At 45.9% G+C, this 18,991-nt stretch overlaps 2 protein-coding genes across 4 annotated transcripts in view; both read left to right on the plus strand.

Annotated features, from left to right (window-relative positions):
- Window positions 1-5,746, plus strand: part of Hmx2 (H6 family homeobox 2) — a 9,064-nt gene extending 3,318 nt beyond the window's left edge. The window contains exons 2-3 of one of the 2 annotated variants that reach the window (NM_001106303.1): window positions 2,091-2,359; window positions 3,208-4,344. In NM_001106303.1, coding sequence (NP_001099773.1) covers window positions 2,092-2,359; window positions 3,208-3,761 — 822 coding nt within the window. In that variant the 5' untranslated portion in view covers window position 2,091 and the 3' untranslated portion in view covers window positions 3,762-4,344. Of the gene's footprint in view, window positions 1-1,221; window positions 2,360-3,207 lie in introns of those variants that run through there. The other variant, XM_039107601.2, reaches the window with a different exon arrangement.
- A 2,184-nt stretch (window positions 5,747-7,930) lies between these two features.
- Window positions 7,931-18,539, plus strand: Bub3 (BUB3 mitotic checkpoint protein). Of its 2 annotated transcripts, NM_001047906.2 has the most exons (8): window positions 7,931-7,998; window positions 8,260-8,454; window positions 9,082-9,151; window positions 10,638-10,789; window positions 13,665-13,823; window positions 15,542-15,719; window positions 15,859-16,075; window positions 18,245-18,539. In NM_001047906.2, exons 2-8 carry the CDS (start codon window positions 8,260-8,262, stop codon window positions 18,252-18,254), a joined length of 981 nt encoding a protein of 326 aa, NP_001041371.2. In that variant the 5' UTR covers window positions 7,931-7,998; the 3' UTR covers window positions 18,255-18,539. The 2 variants fall into 2 exon arrangements, with proteins under 2 accessions (NP_001041371.2, XP_038939151.1); XM_039083223.2 differs by lacking the exons at window positions 7,931-7,998; window positions 8,260-8,454 and adding an exon at window positions 8,079-8,226.
- Window positions 18,540-18,991: the final 452 nt, after the last annotated feature.

An 18,991-nucleotide genomic window follows, 5' to 3' on the forward strand; every position in this document is an offset into this window, starting at 1 on the left:
AATTGGCCAGACAGCCCTCTTATGGTATTGATTTGGTTCTAGCCTCGACGACGTCGCTCAGATGAGGGTTCTTTTGAGAAGCCAAGGGTTAGTGAATGAGTTCGAACATTTCTTTTTGGAATCTCCCTCTCTACCTCTGCGGGAGCGCGCTGGACCCGCTGTGATGGGGCTTAGGAGCTTGTGCCATGGCGGCGCAGAGCAGGACGCACAAATTGTATTTCAGCGCCGGGTCCTTCCGGGTTAATGAGCTGACACCATGATTAAAGCTGACCATTTGTAATGTGTCTCGACCCCGCCGCCGAGCCCTGAAGAGGTTAATGCGGTGACGAAGGCCGGCACCTGCCCCTCGCCAGCCTCCCAGGCCTGGGTGCACAGCCTCCTGGCCCTCCGCTCCCTCCCCTGCCCCTGTCCCGGCTGCGCCACCGACCCCTAATCAATTAGCCCATTAACGAGCCCTTTGAGGAGTTAAGTAGGGAGAGTTCTGCCACGGGCAGGGCCACAGTCGGTAACTCACTGAGGCTAATGATATTATAAGCGCTTTACTCAATAACCCGGGAGCGGTGCAGGCGAGGAACTGCACCGTCACGGTGCAGTCTGGACATTTGTGGGGACCGAGTCTACAGCGACTCTTCACTCTTGGTTCTTCTGGCCTGTGTCTAAGGAACGGAGTTCGCGGGACCTTAGGGCTGCAGCCACACAGGGTGTGTCTTGGGCCTCGTTCCTTTTCATAAAGCTTGTGTAGATGACTGTCACCTCAAATCCCTTTGCTTGCTTTGCTGAGATGACTCTAGATCAGGTAACAGGTGCTCTAGGGATTAAACAAGCATGAGTCAGGGCTCAGGGAGCGGCCACAAGAAGAAAGGAGAGAGCCAGGTTTTTTAGAACTCCACCTTGACCTCTGAAAGGAAAGAAACACTTCAATCAATTTTAGGGGTGGGGAAAACCGAGGCTTAGAAAGTGTACCTAGCTTGCCCAAAGACACCTTGCAGAAGCAACGTAGCCATTTTGAGACCGCCAATATTTACCAGCAAGATAAAATAAATGAGTTTAGTTGCAGTGTGGGAAGGTAAGCTGTGTGGTATTCGGTCAAGGATTAGGAAATAACTATCCTGCACTCTGAGGGTTTATAGGTTTCTGGTGCTTTTCTACCTCTAACTGATACATCATCACCACAGGAGAATGGGGGTGGGCAGCACTAAGAAGTTTGCCAGACGGTAGGGATGTTTCTACTGGGACCAGACTAGTTCCAGTTAGCACAATGCAAATGAAGTTTGCTGGAATGTGAACTAGAATGGGGCGGGGGCTACTCTGTTTCCAAATTCCTATGGCCTTTTTGGCCAGTGGGGTCTGTAGGTGTGCAGAAGTTCTTTGCTCCCATGTCTCCCAGCCGTTACCCAGAGAAAGGCGTCTCTCTGAGCCACATACTGTTAGTCCCCAACGCAGCGGGAGAAGACTCATAGAGATCTGTCAGTTCCCAAGAGGCTTGAAGGGGTTGAGGGGCTTGGGAGGGTGGCAGCAACCTATAGGGAGCATCTTCAATGCCTGAGAACACCACCAGCTCGACACCGGCCGCTGTCCTCGTTTCTGGAGAGACAGGGTTGAGACAAGGAATACAGGCGACAATCTAAGCTGCCTTCAGCCCCGTGTAGCACGGGCCGGACAGAGCTGATGCGGGTCCGCTACTAAACGTGCTCCGGGAGCTTCCCGGTGCTGCGTGCTAGGCCCCAGCTTTTTAAAAAATTCCGGGACCGCTCCGCGGCGCTGCGATTGGCCGCGGCCCCTTAACCTCTATGCAAATGAGGCCGCGCAGCCTCCGCGTCGCTGGAGACCGGTGGAGTTGGCAAGCGAGGAAGGGACGTTGGCACCGGGGCTGGGCGGGCTCATCCAGAGCGGGGCCGGCAGGGACCCGCGCGCAGCTGTCCGGTGCCTGCGCGTCCTGGAGCAGAAGGGACGCCCCCCCAGCCTCGTAGCCCCCTCCCCTTGCTTTCCCTCCCGCCCCTCCCCCCGCCTGCCTGCCCGCACCACCTTCCTTCCACCCAGCCCCGCTCTAAAGGGAGTTCTTGGTTTCCTCCGATTTCTTATGAACCCAGGATGGGCAGCAAGGAAGATGTGGGGAAGGGATGTCCGGCGGCCGGTGGCGTCTCCAGCTTCACCATCCAGTCCATCCTGGGCGGGGGCCCCTCCGAGGCACCGCGGGAGCCCGCCGGGTGGCCAGCCAGGAAACGCAGCTTGTCTGTGTCCTCGGAGGAGGAGGAGCCGGAGGAAGGCTGGAAGGCTCCGGCTTGCTACTGCCCAGATCCGCACGGCCCCAAGGAGCCAAGCCCTAAGCACCATCCCCCCATCCCTTTCCCTTGCCTGGGTAAGGATCGCACGTCGGGAGTCTGGGCCTGAGTGAGCGTGAGCCGACGCGGTGTGTGTTTGTCGGAGACTCGCAAGCAGGGCATCCTTGGGTCACAGCCGGGCTGCTGGGGGTCCAGGCCAAGGGGAGGGGACTACGCACCAATGGAGCCTTCTCGAAAAGGGCCGGAAGGGCCAGTGCTGGGGAGAAGTAGGAATATTGGGGGCAGTAAGGGGAAAACTGGGTTGGAAGGAGGTTGAACAGGAGTGGGCCAGGAACTCTGCGGGCAGCACACAATGCTGGCCAAAACGTTTTCGCACGCCGGTTACTTTCTGTCCTGACTCCAGTTCTGCAGGTCTGGTCTGGGTGTTCTGTCAGTCCTGCAGGCTCTGCGTTTTTTCCCTCCTCTCATTCTCTTCTCAAGTGATTAGTACTCTAAAATGATTGACAGTGGTGAGTTTCAGGGAGGTAAAAGCTAACGGAGGAGAGCCAAGGAGTTAAGTATAAAATTAACCTGACTCCCAAAGAAAACGGCCTGTAAAATGAAGTTACCTTGTAAAGCTCAGTTCTCACAAGGCAAAAATCACCTTTTAAAAATGATGTTAATGTCCTCATTCCAGACCTGTTACCACCTATACTTATGTAAAAGTGGGAACGGAGACCCTCAAGTTCGGATTATATGGAACCCTCTTCTGTTGCTATGAAAGGCCGAGTACTTTGGACGCTAGTAGGACACAAAAGAAAAGAAAGGGGCTAGGAATAGGGGAATCAAGGATGCAAGTGTCAGCCAACCTCCTTGTCCTAGGCAGAGCTGAGAGTCTTCTAGAAGCATCAACTCCATGGTCATTCTGTTTGTGTTCATTCTCCAGGTACCCCCAAGGGCAGCGGAGGCGCAGGGCCTGCGGCCTCGGAGCGCACGCCTTTCCTTTCTCCTTCTCACCCGGACTTTAAGGAAGAGAAGGAGAGGCTCTTGCCCGCAGGCTCGCCTTCTCCGGGCCCGGAGCGGCCACGGGACGGCGGTGCAGAGCGCCAAGCCGGAGCGGCCAAGAAGAAGACGCGCACCGTCTTCTCCCGCAGCCAAGTGTACCAGCTCGAGTCCACCTTCGACATGAAACGCTACCTTAGCAGCTCGGAGCGCGCTTGCCTCGCCTCCAGCCTGCAGCTCACCGAGACCCAGGTTAAGACTTGGTTTCAGAATCGCCGCAACAAGTGGAAGCGACAGCTTTCCGCCGAGCTAGAGGCGGCCAACATGGCACACGCGTCGGCGCAGACTCTCGTGGGCATGCCGTTGGTATTTCGGGACAGTTCGCTACTGCGAGTGCCGGTGCCACGCTCTCTCGCCTTTCCGGCTCCGCTCTATTACCCCAGCAGCAATCTCTCGGCCTTACCGCTCTACAACCTGTACAACAAGCTTGACTACTGACACGCCCGCTGGCTCCCGGGGCGCCTCTGGTCGCCTGCAGTTGCCTGCATAGTCCGGCGCGGTCGGTATCCTTACTGGGGCTCCGGAGCAGAGCGGCGCGTGTCCAGAAATATTAAGAAATACACCATGTGTATTCGTTATGTCTTATTTATGGCCTCTTCCCTACTTTTTGGGTTTTTTGTTTTGTTTTGAGTATTTATCCGCATTCCTCACACCAGAGCACCTGCTTTCTACACAAAACCAAACCAACACGCCACGCGTATGAAACTATTTTGGAAGGGGAGATTCTCGGGTAGTGGTGGGAAAGGGGGTTTTGATTGGCCGGTAGCAAGAAAAAAAACATCAGAAAAATACCAACAAAACCAGGTAGTCTTTCTCCCATATATACACCTGTATATGTATATAAATAGTGTACAAGGACACAATCTCAGCCGAGCGGAGCCCACTAGGACGTTGGCCATTGAACCAATCACTTCTCTTTATTCCCTTCATCTTGAGGATGAGTAGGGGTGAAACGAGGAGAGTACAGATCTGTAAATATTTTTAAAGAGAAAAAAAATAAAACGTTTTAAACATGGTTGCTAACTTTGGAGGGATTGTCCCACCAGAAAGCGCGCAGAGGAGTTTCTGGATTTTTAGCGCCAGGGCGAGCAAGATTCTGTTTCCTCTCTCCGCCCCCACGGTCTTGCTCTCACCACGTGAAGGTGGGGTTGGGCTCAGAGGTTAAAGGTCGGGATATTGGGGCTGCCCAGGTAGCACGTGACTGAAGCTGCCTACAGAACAACACAGTTTCCACGACCCAGGTGTGCGGGTTGGGATGCGCTCTGAGATAGAATCCAGATCCCGAGCCCGCGCCGCGAAAGACTAAGCCAGGAGCCTGGCTGCTGACCCGGTTGCCTCTGGGAATGAGCCGGGCAAGGAGGTGAACATCTCCCTGGTACTGGGATCTCGGTTTTTTGGGCTAGACAAAGCTGGGAACACCAGGAAAAGCCGGAACCCTGGCGCGCTCTTGGCGTCCTCCTGTGCGGAGTAAAACTGGAGTGTGAGAAAGCGTCAGCTTGGGGTCCAGAGCCCCACGCGACCCGCTTGCAGCCCTCGCAGGGTTCTCCGGCTAGGGACACAGTTGCGGGTTCTGCGCAGAGCTGGAAGTGATGCCTAAAGGTCAGATTTCGTTGGAGGGATTCGTGGAGCAGGTGACACAGGCGCTTCCCTATTTTTTTTTTTTTATAGTTGTTAAATTTGCACTGTGAGTGACCAAATGGTCGGATCATTGGCCAACACTCAGCAGCTGTTTCTGAATCGAGCCTTGAGGATTGCAGTGCCCAGCCTCCTGCCTGCCTGCCTGCCTGCATGCAGGGCTGGGGAGGCGCTGCACCCAGAGAACTGCAGCGCCAGGACCATGCAAATCGCAGCACTGTACTTCCTCTACGTTTTAATAGCATCCACCTGTTTCTTGCTAAACGTCGGAAATGGGTGCTGGAGCTTGGCCTCAGATCGAGTTATTAGGTCCGGCCCACCTCCTCTCAGTGGTTGACCTGGGTGTGAGAAGCTAGGAGTCTGCAGCGCCAAGACCCTATTTCTTCAGAAAAAAACTGGTGCCTGAGGGGCCTGTCTCTTTGAGCCAAGAGGCATCGAAATGACTTGCATTTTGTAGAAATTCACAGGATGTAAACGTTTACATGACCCATACCGTTCCGTGAAAAATGCCTGGCCGAAGAGCTTTGCCCATTTTCTTATCACATTATATTTTATAAAACCTGCAATTCCTCCGAGGTGACTTCAGATGGATGCTACTCAAGAATGCACCCGACAATACTAGGTTGGTTGACTTGCATTTATTTTATTTTAGCTGTGTTCACATCAATAAGTATTTGTTGAGGTCCCAACATGTGCTAAGAAGCCACACTAAGCTTGGGGTGGTCAAAAGGAGAACGCAGAGAGGCCTATCCGTTCTTTTCTTACTTATTAAATATGTTTCCCATTGCTTATTGAATGTGTGCATTGTATGTCACTGTAGTTGTCACTCTAGATAACCTCTTTGCATTCTTTCCCTGGCAGCATCCTTTGAATCTTCCACCCAGAAACCACCACATTACTTCAGAGGAATGTCTTGTAAAGACATATCCCGTTCAGATGCTTTCAATCTGCATTTCAGTAGATTACAGTTCAATGATGGACTGAACAGCATTGGGTCACCATATTTGCTTCAGGATGGCTTTCTCTATAGTTAGTGACCTCCTCCCATCACTGTCAGCACTTACGACAACTTGAGTTTGCCCTTAATATTTTAGGGAATGACCATTTTCCCAGTTGTCATATTTGACTCTCTTTACTCACCCAGACATTAGCAGTGACAGGAGACTCAACACTGCAACAGGTAACTGAATAACACAGACACACACACACACGTGCATGCACGCACACACACATACACACACTTGACATTTGTGTTGCAAAATGGTCAAGACTCTACTGTGGCCAGATTTCCTATCTCAAGTCTATCAATTCATTTGAATAATCAGCAAAATAGTCCATCTCTTTTCAGGCTCTAAACTTGATTTAAAAGATTGACGTTTCTTAAAACTCAAATAGAGTTGGGCTGCAAGTGCATGGCCAGAGGGGCCTGAATCATACACACATGGGATAATGAAATATGCTTAGATTTTATTAGCAGGTAATTTATGCTCAGAATCTGGAATCACTAATAGAATTAAATAAACAACTGGGAAAGAGAACCAAATAAGTCAAGAGGTAAAATTATTTTGCTAAACTTAGAATGCAAAGCAACTCAATGCATTAAAAAAAATTGAACTTGGCCACTGATTTGTTGAAAGAGAAGAGAGAGAAAGAACCAAATACTAGAAGTATTCAGAGAGGGAAGACGACCAGAAATTTTCAGTCATAATAACCATCATCAGGACAAAAGGCTGGTGTGTGTGTGTGTGTGTGTGTGTGTGTGTGTGTGTGTGTGTGTAATCTTAAGTGCATTTAGTTCAGAGTCTGTGCACACAGGATAATTTTTTAAATGTACTTGAAAGTTAAATAGTTTAAAACTAGAGACAACTTCCTACTTCATGCAATAATTTCAGAATAAAAGGGATTGTCTCAAAAAAGAGGGGGCGGAGAAAGAAGAACTAGCATGGATTAATTGAACCTTTCAGTAACATTTTGCTTGTCAGTATGCCAGTCACCATGTTGTTTGTTAAGTACTGCTTTTCTTTCACAGAATCAAAACAATTCTGGTTATTGAAACAACCCTTTTGATTCTCATATTTCTAGAGGATTCTAGAAACGGAAAGTGCAGCAAACTGAGCCTCCCATGATATGGCAGGGTAAGGTGGAAGAGGAGAGGGCAGCCACAATGCTAGGTCCTATGATGAATATCCCTAAAAGATTCTGGTTGAGCTTGAAAAGATTGAAACTATTTGTGTCTCGCTATGATCCCCCTTCTGGATGAGGTGCTCTTCTAAAACAAGTAGTTTGATTGTGTATTCCCAGAACTTCTTACCAGGCCTGGAATTCAAGTGCTTGAAAACCGTGGAGAGATAAAACTATACAAATGACGGCTATCCCCTATGAGATCACTAGAACTCAAGGGGAATGAGATTCTAGTTCATAGATTGAAAACCCAGCAAAGTGAAAGCAAATAGTGCCTTTGACTAGAAAGTATCCTTCAGTGTGACAAGTTTGGGTTAATTCCAGGGGTATGTGTTCGTCCAGAAAGAAAATATTAATTTAGCTCTATAGTAGTATCAACCAAAATGAAATTCTGCGTCTGAGGGATAGAGGAGAAGAATGTCACAACTAGAGCTAGATAAAACATCTTTTCTGTCTCGTAGTCTGTGGATAGTCGGGCAGGCAGCTTCAGGGAGACTACAACTCCCAGCATGCAGAGTACCGGCGTTAGTGCCTTCATGACCTGAGCATATTGGGAGTTGTAGTTTTCCTTCCGCAACTCCAGAGCCGTAACCTTGGCGGGGTGGTACTAAGAGACCCGGTGAACGGAAAAAAAAAACGCGGCTTCCCTTTGAGCCGGAACAGGATGACTGCGGAAAATGAGGCAGGCAGTAGATCAGACCAATCAGCTACCGAGATCGAGCCGTTGGCTTTCGAAATGAGCCAATGATAGGCCTGCTCCAGAGCTTCCTCTCCGCCTCCTCCGCTTTGCCTGCGAGTGCTCTGAAGCGAAGTGGGGCGGTAGTGGCCGGTGCAGAAACGTTGCCTAGGCGAACACGAGGTAGAGGTCCGGGCGAAGGTGGGCGGAGCGGGATTCGTGGCCTGCGGCCGGCGCGTCGATGCACAGAGGGGTTCGGTCGAGGTCCATTGTGTTCTATTTGGGGATCTGCGGGCAAGGAAGGAGGCCAGGCCCGGTGGAGCTCGGCGGTAGCGGGATGGCGGCCGGCCTGGATCAAGGCGGGCCCGCGCGCTGCGCAGGCGCAGGTCCTGGCCCGCCTCTGTTGCTCCGGTAAGGGACTCAATCTTAGCGTTTGTTCTACAGATGACCGGTTCGAATGAATTCAAGCTGAACCAGCCACCCGAGGATGGCATCTCCTCGGTTAAGTTCAGCCCCAACACCTCCCAGTTCCTCCTGGTCTCCTCCTGGGATACGTCCGTGCGCCTCTACGATGTGCCCGCCAATTCCATGAGGCTCAAGTACCAGCACACTGGTGCTGTCCTGGACTGCGCCTTCTACGTAGGTGGACTCAGTTTCTGCTCCTGTCCCCTTACTAAGTTGTCCTAGGCGTTGCCAGTAGCATCCTTATACACGGTTTGGAGTATTCGGACAGTTCATAACTACTCGGGGATGCGTGCACTTTAGCCTGGCATTGAGCCTATTACAATGGTGTGTTTTCATTTCTAATCTCATGGCAATTTCAATCTCTCTTTTCAAGTTCAGACTTGAGTACAGCTTTCTGCACATAGGTAATTGTTTGAATTTAACAGCAAGGTGGGGTTAGCTATCCTTTTAAAAGTAATGAATGTCGCCTGGTTTAGCCATAACATTCTGGTGTCCATCTCGATAAAGCTACCCAGTAGTTGCTTAGTTTAAGATCACTTAACTTGCATTTTTGTTTACTTAATGTCTGTCACACTGGACATAACAGTTGGCTGTAGAAATAGCAATTTTGAAATGCTTGCTAAAGCTATGTAACTTTGGAGTGACTCAAAATTTAAGGCGTGGGTGGATGTAGTGACCACGCCTTTAATCCCAGAAGCAGAGGCAGGCAGATCTCTTGAATTTTGAGGCCAGCCAAGACTACATAGTGTGTCCCCCCACCCCCCAAAAAAATGAAAATCAAAACCAAATTTTGCTTTGTAGGATCCAACACATGCCTGGAGTGGAGGACTAGATCATCAACTGAAAATGCATGATTTGAATACTGATCAAGGTAATACTATGGCGACATTTTACCAGTTTTTCTTTACTAGTACATTCGTGTAGACATGATTATTTAGGAAGAGTGGTTGTTTTGAGTCCTTAGGTGAAGGTGAAACATGGCTTTGAGAATAGACTTTTAAAATTGGAAGAAGTTACCACAAATGGAACATGTGATTTGCAGTAAAGCCCATTTCGAGCACTGTCTTACGTGTTTACTGGAAGCCACTTAAGCCTTTGACCATCACCTTTGGAAGTCTTAAGCAGTGGGCTGGATCCATGGTCTGACTTGTCAGGATTTCTTGGGACAGTTTGATACTTTAGGGTAGTCTTTCCACAGACTTAAAAAAAAGAAGTACCTTTTAAAAACGGAGCTTGGTAGCTGGTCAGATTTATTTTAGTGATGCCTTTGTATTCTTAGCAGGAGAATGTATTTCAGTGGGATGTGTAAAAAACATTTCTTAAGAGTTATGGTTTTACTGTGGCAGAAATCGGAATGGAACCCAAGCTGTGCAGAGGGCTCTGAGCTTTGTTTGCCTGCTCTATTTGGATGTAGGTATACTTGAAGGAGATGGGGGGGGGGGGGGATGTAGAGATGGGGCTACCTAGAGGCTGAGTTGAGCAATGAGGAAGCCTGTCTGAGCCAGGTGTGATGCTCTCCTGGAATCCTAGCACTTGGAAAGGGGAGGCAGGAGGATAAGAAACTGAAGGCCAGCCTCAGCTACATAGACAGTTTGAGGCCAGCCTAGACATAAGACTGTGTTTCCAGAAGAAAAAGAACCGTGTTTAATTGGAAGAGGCCTCTATACAAAAGTAACGTTTTGTGTCTGATATGTGCATTCGGGGCAAGCACTCTGCCTGGACTCATTCCTAGTTCTGTTATCATCCTTTTTTCTCTATGTCACATGGGCTTTGGCACATAGCAGATATTTAGTAGATGTTTACTGAATGAACAAATGAGATATTGGGAAGGTTGAAATTGACAGGAAAGAAAGTATGTAGCAGCAATTGGACCCTGCCATGAGAAGCAAGTGAGTTAATTGAAAGACTCCCCCTCAGTCCTGTAACCGCTTCTTATTAGCATTGGCTTAATGCGAGGATAAGAGTTGTCAGGGTACAGGAAGCCAGAGATCTCCACTCTCAGTTCACTCAACAAGTATTTGTGGAGCACCTACCATGGACCAGGCATGCACCAGATACAAAGGTATACAAGCCAGTTTTCTTACAAAAGCTAGGTTCAGGTTCATCCTGTACCTTCTCAGTACAGTTTGAAGTTCAAGGCAGCTGTGCTGCATCCCTGCTGGTGACTAACCTGTGCAGTATGAAGTGACTTAGAGAGTGGGTAACTCTGTAGTGTGGAGAGATTGCTCTGCATCAGACGTTCTGTGGGGTGACTGAGAGCAATTCATTTCAGCTGACTGTTCCGTTGGTTCACTTGAGGTGTCCTATGAGATAGTAAAGCTAGCTGTGTTGTTTTTTTTTATTTTCCTTTGCAATAGAAAATCTTGTTGGAACTCATGATGCCCCTATCAGATGTGTCGAATACTGTCCAGAAGTGAACGTGATGGTTACTGGAAGTTGGGATCAGACAGTTAAACTGTGGGATCCCAGAACTCCTTGTAATGCTGGGACGTTCTCTCAGCCGGAAAAGGTAGGGTTTTTATGTGTATCAGGAGTTTTCTGTTTGATGACTATGCTGTTGAATAGGTTAAGAATTGGCAATCTGTTTTAGAAACCTAACTATATAGAAATACTTCAATATGAAGGGAATTAACTTTTAAAACGTGGTCATCTTTTTCTGTCAGTTATTAAACGTGGGCTAGAGAGCAGGAACTCCTCAGTCTGTGTATTGTTAATGCATCCGGTCTGAGAGGTAACCTACTACCTTTTCATAGAAACCATTTACAGATACTGGCTGTCCTAAGTTGGGTCTGACACCCCAAACCAGAAGATGGGGTGAAACATGACTCATTTTCAGCTGTGACTTGAGGTTCCATTTGAATTGACAGTTGAGAATGGAAAGGGTGTCACTTGAACTTTAGAGAGACAGCCGGGTTCTCTGGCTTTTACTGCTGTGTGTGTATTTAAATGCTGACAGATGTGGTTTGAAGGCTTGTAGTAAATGGAGCTTTAAACACCTTTGAATCTAAATCACATTTCCCACAGACAGCACCGTAGTTGCATCTTACGTTTTATTCAATCCAGTTTGGCAATCTCTATCTTTGAATTATAAAACCATTTACATATATGTTCCTGTGATTTTTTTTTTTTTCTTTTCTTTTTTTCGGAGCTGGGGACCGAACCCAGGGCCTTGCGCTTGCTAGGCACGCGCTCTACCACTGAGCTAAATCCCCAACCCCCCCCCCCCCCTTTTTTTTTTTTTTTGAGAATTTCATGCGTGGGCACGTTGTACGTCTTTTCTATTCTTTCGTCTTTTCCTTCCGACTGTTTCCGATCACTCTCAGGTTCCTGGGCTCTCCCATAATTATAATCGTTTTATTCTCGTACATACATGTGAACACACACAAGCTACTGACTCCATTTGGCATTGACTGTTTATCCATGTGTTTATGGCTGGCCATTTAGGATTGGATAACGTCCCAAGGGCCTTGGCCCTGGAGAAAACGGAATCTGCCTTGTATGGGTGGAGCTTTTTAAAACCAACTTGGGTGTATTCCAACTTCTCAGTCTGTTCCATCAACATGTATAGGCTGTATCCTCACCAGACTTTTATCAGGTAACAGTTAGCTTAAAGGATGGATTGTTTCAGCAGTCTTAAGTATTCTTCACTTGAGTCCGTTCCCTAGTGTAAAGACACTGTTCGGCCCTGTTGGCCGCCATTACATACAGTAGTGAATCCAAAGAGCCATTATTTTTTGTCCCGTCACAGTCGACTCTCCTCCTGGCAAGACCTTTGTTCAGAATAAAATAATTGCATTGTTTCTAGTTTTGATTTATGGTTGTATGCAGCATGTTAAGAACTGTGATGAATTGCTGACAGAATATCATATAATGGACAGCCACACTGAAGCAAGCTGCTCACTGGTTCAGCGAAGTTCATTATGTCACTCTTTTTAATACTTTCTTTGATAAATGTATATACCCAGTCAGTAGTATGACAGTGGTTTCCCTTGATTTATGATCAGTGCGGATAGAAAGCAGTTTTAGAAGCTTGTGTGTCACCTGTATAGTAAAGATTTAAGGTAAAATTCTGGACATAGTTGTGCCACTATAAATCGATCTTTTCCTGGTTTATTTTTTAAGTTTAGTATTTCATATATCTTAATTTTTTTTCCTTTCCTTTTTGAAAGACATTGGCCTTCTGAATAAATACATTATAGTATTCGTATTTACATATGCAATCATTTAATATTTCAATTTTAAAAATTGTTTTTCCCTTGGTTGCTTTAGTTGTTGAACTTTAAAGCTGGATTGTAGTGGCTATGTCTCGCATGTTGTGCCCTGGCCTGCTGCTTTGGCTGGTGGACGGAAGTTAACATGTGGGTGATGATCAGCTCTGGCTGTGTTGTGGAGGGTTAAAGTGAAGCCTTATCATATCTTGGGTCCTCTACATAATAGGGATTCTGCTGAGTTGAAGATCAACAGTCACCTCAGTTGTAGACTTCAAGGCTAGATTTTTAAAGAAATGACTTTCATTAGGAAGATACTTTGCTGCTTTTTCATGAATTTGCTCCCTCTGGTGTCTGCCTCGCATCCTATTTGCAAGTAAACCAACAAATGTTCTGCTTGCAGGAAATCTTATAAAGGATTTTTTTTTTTTTTTTTTTTTTGTGGAAACTTAAATATTGCAGAAAATACATTATGAGGGGGAAAATAGATACTTTCAGGGAATAAAATGCTTTTTAGGTTTTTTTTTTTTTTTTTTTTTTTTTTTTATTCCCTAAAAGTGAGCTTCCTTTGGACCTCAGAATCTGAGGTCAGAGCCTAAGGGTGGCTTTGCTGCATGCACAAGTCTCTCGCCTTCATTCTGAGTCGGGGCTTGCAGAGCCTCCCGAGAGACAGCCAGCCTGTTGGTGATGCTCTCTTTGCTCTTCCCAGGAAGAGCTTCCCCTCCAGGAAACGACTGGGCAATGCCAGGAGTTTTAGGATTGCCAAATGAAATCTTTGAAAAGCTGCCCGCCCTGGTCAGAGAAAACAATGAGAATGATTGCTTTACAAAAAGCCAGAAGCTTTTTGAATGGTGTTTGAACTTTATTGTCCTGTTTTGAGTGGGTTTAATAACTTTTATCTTAAATGAAGCAAGACATTTTGGGGGACATGTTTCTCGTCGAGAGCATTTCATTGTTAGAAGTGTCTACATGTTTAATTGAGTTGTGTTTTAATTTAGTGAAGTTCTGGGGGTGCTAGTTTCCCTGAGTCACCTCACCAAATGTCTAAAGTTGACGTGTGATCTGGGAACCTGTTCAGCTAGCTTTTTTATGGTTTTAGGATTAGAGATGGACTTGAGCAAAATGTCATTTTCAGGAAGTATATGATGATGATCAAGTTTTGATGTTTCCTAAAAGGTCTACACCCTGTCGGTGTCTGGGGACAGGCTGATTGTGGGCACAGCAGGCCGCCGAGTACTGGTGTGGGACCTGAGGAACATGGGCTACGTGCAGCAGCGCAGGGAGTCCAGCCTGAAGTACCAGACTCGCTGTATCCGAGCCTTCCCGAACAAACAGGTACCCAGTCCTCCTCACCCCTCTTCACCCCTCCTCTTCACCCCTCCTCACCCCCACTTGCCTGGAATTTCAAAGTAATGACTTCAAATTTGCTTTTAGGTCTGCTTTCTATAATCTTTTAAAGACAACTGTATTTGCATGTGTGTGTGTTCTTTATACTCTTTTACAGACAACTGTAAATTGTGGGAATAAGTTATCCCACATTTTAGGGAAGATGTTGATATTCCAGAGGTCAAGTGCTTTTGATAGGTCTTACTGCTGATTTTGGTATGGGATATTTAATAAGTACGAAGTTTCAAAGAGTTCAAACATCCTTCAACTTCCTATCCGAGCCTAAATTTGGAAATTGAGGTTTATAGAATTTGCTTTTTGTAATATTAGCAAAGTTGTTTCTCTCATGTAACAATAGAGCTTTGATTTTTTTTTTTTTCTCTCTCCCTTTCTTTTTTTAAATCTTTTTAAAAGTAGCGATACTTAGACAGGCCATGTCTTATATGATATACTGAGTCTCCTTCCGGCATCACAGAAAAGATTAGTAAGCTCCCTTTCTTTAGCCGTCCTTAATGCTCTAAGGAGAGGCAAGCCTTGGTGGCAGGTAAACCTAGCACTTAGGATCAAGCAGGAAGATTATGAGTTCAGGGCCATGGTGGGGTGTAAAGTGAGACACTGTTCCCAAAACTGCCAGGGCAGTTGGTTGTGAGGAAACGTTCACTTAAAGCAGGAGATGCGTTTGGAATGAGGGCTGTCCTTTAGCTGCTGTGGCTATGAAATAGGAAGTCAGATCTCCCTGTCCTCTGTCTACTCCAGTGGCGAGCCTTGAAGACAAGGAGCTGTGCTTGATTAAACGTGATTATTCATGCTTGTGTTACAAAAAAGGTTTTTATCTCTATGTTTACCTTTCTCTATGGGTTTGCTTTTGCTTTTATAATGTATGCATAAAATTGGGTTTTTTATTAAAAAAATGGAGACAGCTCAGTGGGCAAAATGCTCCCTGCCAAGCATGATGCCCGAGTTCTGTCCCTGGGACCCACATGGTGGAAGGAGAGAACGGACTCCTGCACGCTGTTTTCTAACCTCCCCACAGAACACACACACACACACACACACACAGAGTAAATTAAAAATGGATTTTATTAAATTAATTTTCTACAAGCAGTTTTTATCATTTTAAAATCATGTTGTTACTTGAAGAGACTGAGAAGTGGTTTGAAATTGGGACGCACTCTTGAGAGTTCCTCACAGCCTCATGTAGGCAAAAGGAAGAGCTTGGCCAGCTGGGTTGGAACTGGGTTACTGGTCCTCCCTCCCGCTGAGGGGAGACACACTATTTATTCAGAGTTAAAGACAGAGGGGAGATTTTAACTGAGGGAACAGATTGGAGTCCCCTTCGGGTCTGGAGACAGAGGATACTAAAATTTAAAATTCCTTGTTTAGATTTGACAAAACAAGTTGTTTTTAGTTGCAGTGTGTTAGGTACTGATAGTGTGGAGAGAGCGAGTGAGGGCAGCACTATTTCTCACAAAGCAGGTAAGGTGCCTTTAGCTACTGATGCTCTTAGCTATTTATAGAGGCTTCGTGTCTGTCAGTGCAGCTCCAGGCCTTTTAAACCTGGCTGAACTTTCATTTCTGAAATAGACGTCTTTATGGGTTGAATTGGGGACCTCATGTGCTCTCTGGAATGCAGGTTTTGCCAGTTTGGGCCTCTGTTGTCTTGGCAGGGTTATGTGTTGAGCTCCATTGAAGGCCGAGTAGCTGTGGAATACTTGGACCCGAGCCCTGAGGTTCAGAAGAAGAAGTACGCCTTCAAGTGTCACAGGCTAAAGGAGAACAACATCGAGCAGATTTACCCAGTCAACGCCATCTCCTTTCACAATATCCACAACACATTTGCCACAGGTGAAGTGGGACACACAGGCTGAGCTCAGTTTTAAGATTGTGTACTGCTTATCTCAGGCGGAATCCTGATGAGGGATTGTTTGCTTTGACAGCATGAAGACTCCAATACAACGCCATTAACTGTTTATATCACTTGCAGGAGGCTCTGATGGATTTGTAAATATTTGGGACCCATTTAACAAAAAGCGCCTGTGCCAGTTCCATCGCTACCCCACCAGCATCGCATCCCTTGCCTTCAGTAATGATGGAACTACGCTTGCAATCGCATCGTCATATATGTATGAAATGGATGATACCGAGCATCCTGAAGATGGTATCTTCATTCGCCAAGTGACAGATGCAGAGACAAAGCCCAAGTGAGTATGCTTCACCTGGACCGGAGCCTTTTCGTGCATTCAACCCAGGACTTATTAACTTTTCTAAATTCATGAACAGCATTGTTGATGCCTGCTCGATATTACAGCTGACTGTAGGGTTGGAGTTGATTTTATCTTGTTCTCCCAAGCTTTCAATATCCGTAGGTTGATAGACGTCTGATGGATAAAATCGTGCCTAGTTGTTTTGTAGAGAAGAATGTCAAGCTCTCATTCTTCTTGAATAGGCTCTATTATTTGAATCTGGAGTTACTACTACCCCATTGCTTCAAAATTAAGTTGAGGAATTGAAGAATAATTTATTTTAGTAAATTCTATTTAAGATATTTAAGAAATTGAACTGCCAAAAAAGTCTCCCCTCTCCGGCGATTGTTTCTGTAACATTTACAGAAGGGAGTGGCCTTTGGGTCTCACTGGAAACCCTGCTTAGCACAGCAGATTCCCTTCCTTTTGACATGTTCAAGAGGTGTAGGTGGACGCTGTGGTGTAGCGTCTGTCGTCTGCAAGGCCCCTCTCCATGTTGTGGCAGCGCAGGACAAAGCCTTTTGGCCAGTGACATCTCCTGGGCTGTGAATGCAGAGGCTTAGACATAGATTACACCATGCAGCACCTACCCCATGGCTCTTGTCCTGTGCCTGACTCTGTTCTCAGGTCCTCGAGGAAATCCTCGGTGAATATTTGTGGGGTAAATAAAGGCGTGTGGGGCGTCTGTGGTCTTCTGACGTCCCCTTGCTACATTTGTTGGGCCTCTGTAGGAGTAGAGCATTTAACAAGGAGAAATGTTTGTGCTTTTACAGTTTGTAGAGTTTAGAATGTGAAGCCTGTTGGAAAGGGCTGTGCTTGTATATGATATTTCTTGTCCTAGCCATTTGATCTTTTTTTTTGAACTTGTAGATCACCTTATTCTTGACAAGACTTCTCGTTCTTAAGTGCCATGTTGATGATAATTAATAAAGCAATTGGTACTTCCCGGTGGTGGATTCATAACTATTAATACGGAAACCAGGGAATTACTAATTTTGATATTTTTTTTAAGAACCTGAAAATGATGGAAAAGAGGTTTTTTTTTTGTTTTTTTTTTTTTGGAAAAGAGGTTTTTATTAATTTTTTAAATGGAAACTCAAGCGAACAAGCTGGCTTGATGGTTTGCTACATTAAAGGTGTTTGGGCAGATAAGACTTGAGGACAGTGGATGCACTTTTGAGAATCAGATTTGACCTTGGTTTTTGTTTCTGCTGTGGAAATAAGTGTTTGTAAATAGGACATAAATCTCTTTGTGTTCTCTCTGTCCTTAAATAGTCGAGGAGAAGGCTCTGGAGCCATTGCTTTCTTTGCTGGTGATAGTTGGTAATTCGAAAGCTGCTTCAGACTGCCTCATGAGGAGGTTAATCTACAATTAAACAATATTTCCTCTTGGCCGTCCATTATTTTCTGAAGCAGATGGTTCATCATTTCCTGGGCTGCTAAACAAAGCAAGGTTAAGGTTAGACTCGCGGGAATCAGCTAGTTTTCAATCTTATTAGGGTGCAGAAGAAAACTAATAAGAAAACCTCCTAACATCATTTTGTGACTGTAAACAATTATTTATTAGCAAACAATTGATCCCAGAAGGGCAAATTGTTTGAGTCAGTAATGAGCTGAGAAAAGACAGAGCGTATCTGTGCATTTGGGAAAGTCATTGTAACGTAATTGCAGTACATTTAGACAGGCATCTATCTGGACCTGTTTCTATCTCTAAATGAATTTTTGGAAACATTAATGAGGTTTACATATTTCTCTGACATTTATATAGTTCTCATGCCCAGTGCAGTTGCCCAGCCACTGGTGATTAAAGGTTAAGAAGAAAAAATTACAGTGAGCATGAGATTCATTTTGATGTAATGTCTTGTAGCAGAACAGGAGCTCAGCTTGGCCTGTTGCAAGGAGGTCCAGTGAGTCTGTTGTCGCACTTGTTATTTTTAATGTGTACCATGTGTAAATGCACATCTCTGAAAGGACTGGACCTTTATGAAGTTTATTTCACCCAGAGTGTATTTTTTAAAACATTCTTTTGTTACAGAAAAGAGTCTTTTTTTTAATTTTGTAAGATTTTCAGTAAGAAATGAGTGTGATGTCTAAGTGGATCTTTGAACTCTGTTTTCTTCATTGCAGGTCCACGTAATCATCTGGTGAAAGTGGTTTTTCTGGAAAAGCTTTGTCTGCTTCCTATAAACACGTGCTTCTTCTCCCTAAGGCCTGTTTGTAGCTGTTGGACACTTGGTCTAGTGTGTGGATTTCCGTGTTTCCTGTCACAACAGAAATGTCTCTGTCTTGTGATTGGGGTGGGGAGGCTTTGCCCTTGTACAGTAGTTTGAGAGTCTCCTGCCCCATTGTTGTTTGTGTTCCTATCTAAAACTGTTATATTTTTCTGCTGTCTAATAAATCAGAGATTTGGAACTTTTAAAAATTGGGTGTTTTTAACGATTTTGGTAATTAGTAATTACTGTCATTTATTGCACAACGAGGCTTCTCTTAGGCAAAGTGCTTTTGTCAGGGGACGTTAGAGGGGGCATTTGAGGTGACATTTGACTAAATGTGCTCTGCCTTATCTATTTTATCTACTCTGGTACCCTGTGGATCAGCCCGGGTAAAGTAATCCACTTGACTTCCTTCAGCCACTTTTGCTCAGGTTTCGTTGGAGGTTGAGTGACACCTGTGAGCCTCTTCCACAGCTCTCTCAGGATGGGCACAGACTGGCAGCATCTTCATGGCGGCTAGCAGTGCCAGGGCTGTGGAGCTCACGCATCCCAGTGCTGACAATACCACCCTCTGCAGACACAGCCAAACGGCAGGCCCCTCTGGACATAGCCACCAACTGCTACAGCAAAGTGAAGCCCTCAGGATGATAAACCAGCTGCT

The sequence above is a fragment of the Rattus norvegicus genome, chromosome 1 (genome assembly GCF_036323735.1).
Source record: "Rattus norvegicus strain BN/NHsdMcwi chromosome 1, GRCr8, whole genome shotgun sequence".
NCBI classification, from domain to species: Eukaryota; Metazoa; Chordata; class Mammalia; order Rodentia; family Muridae; genus Rattus; species Rattus norvegicus.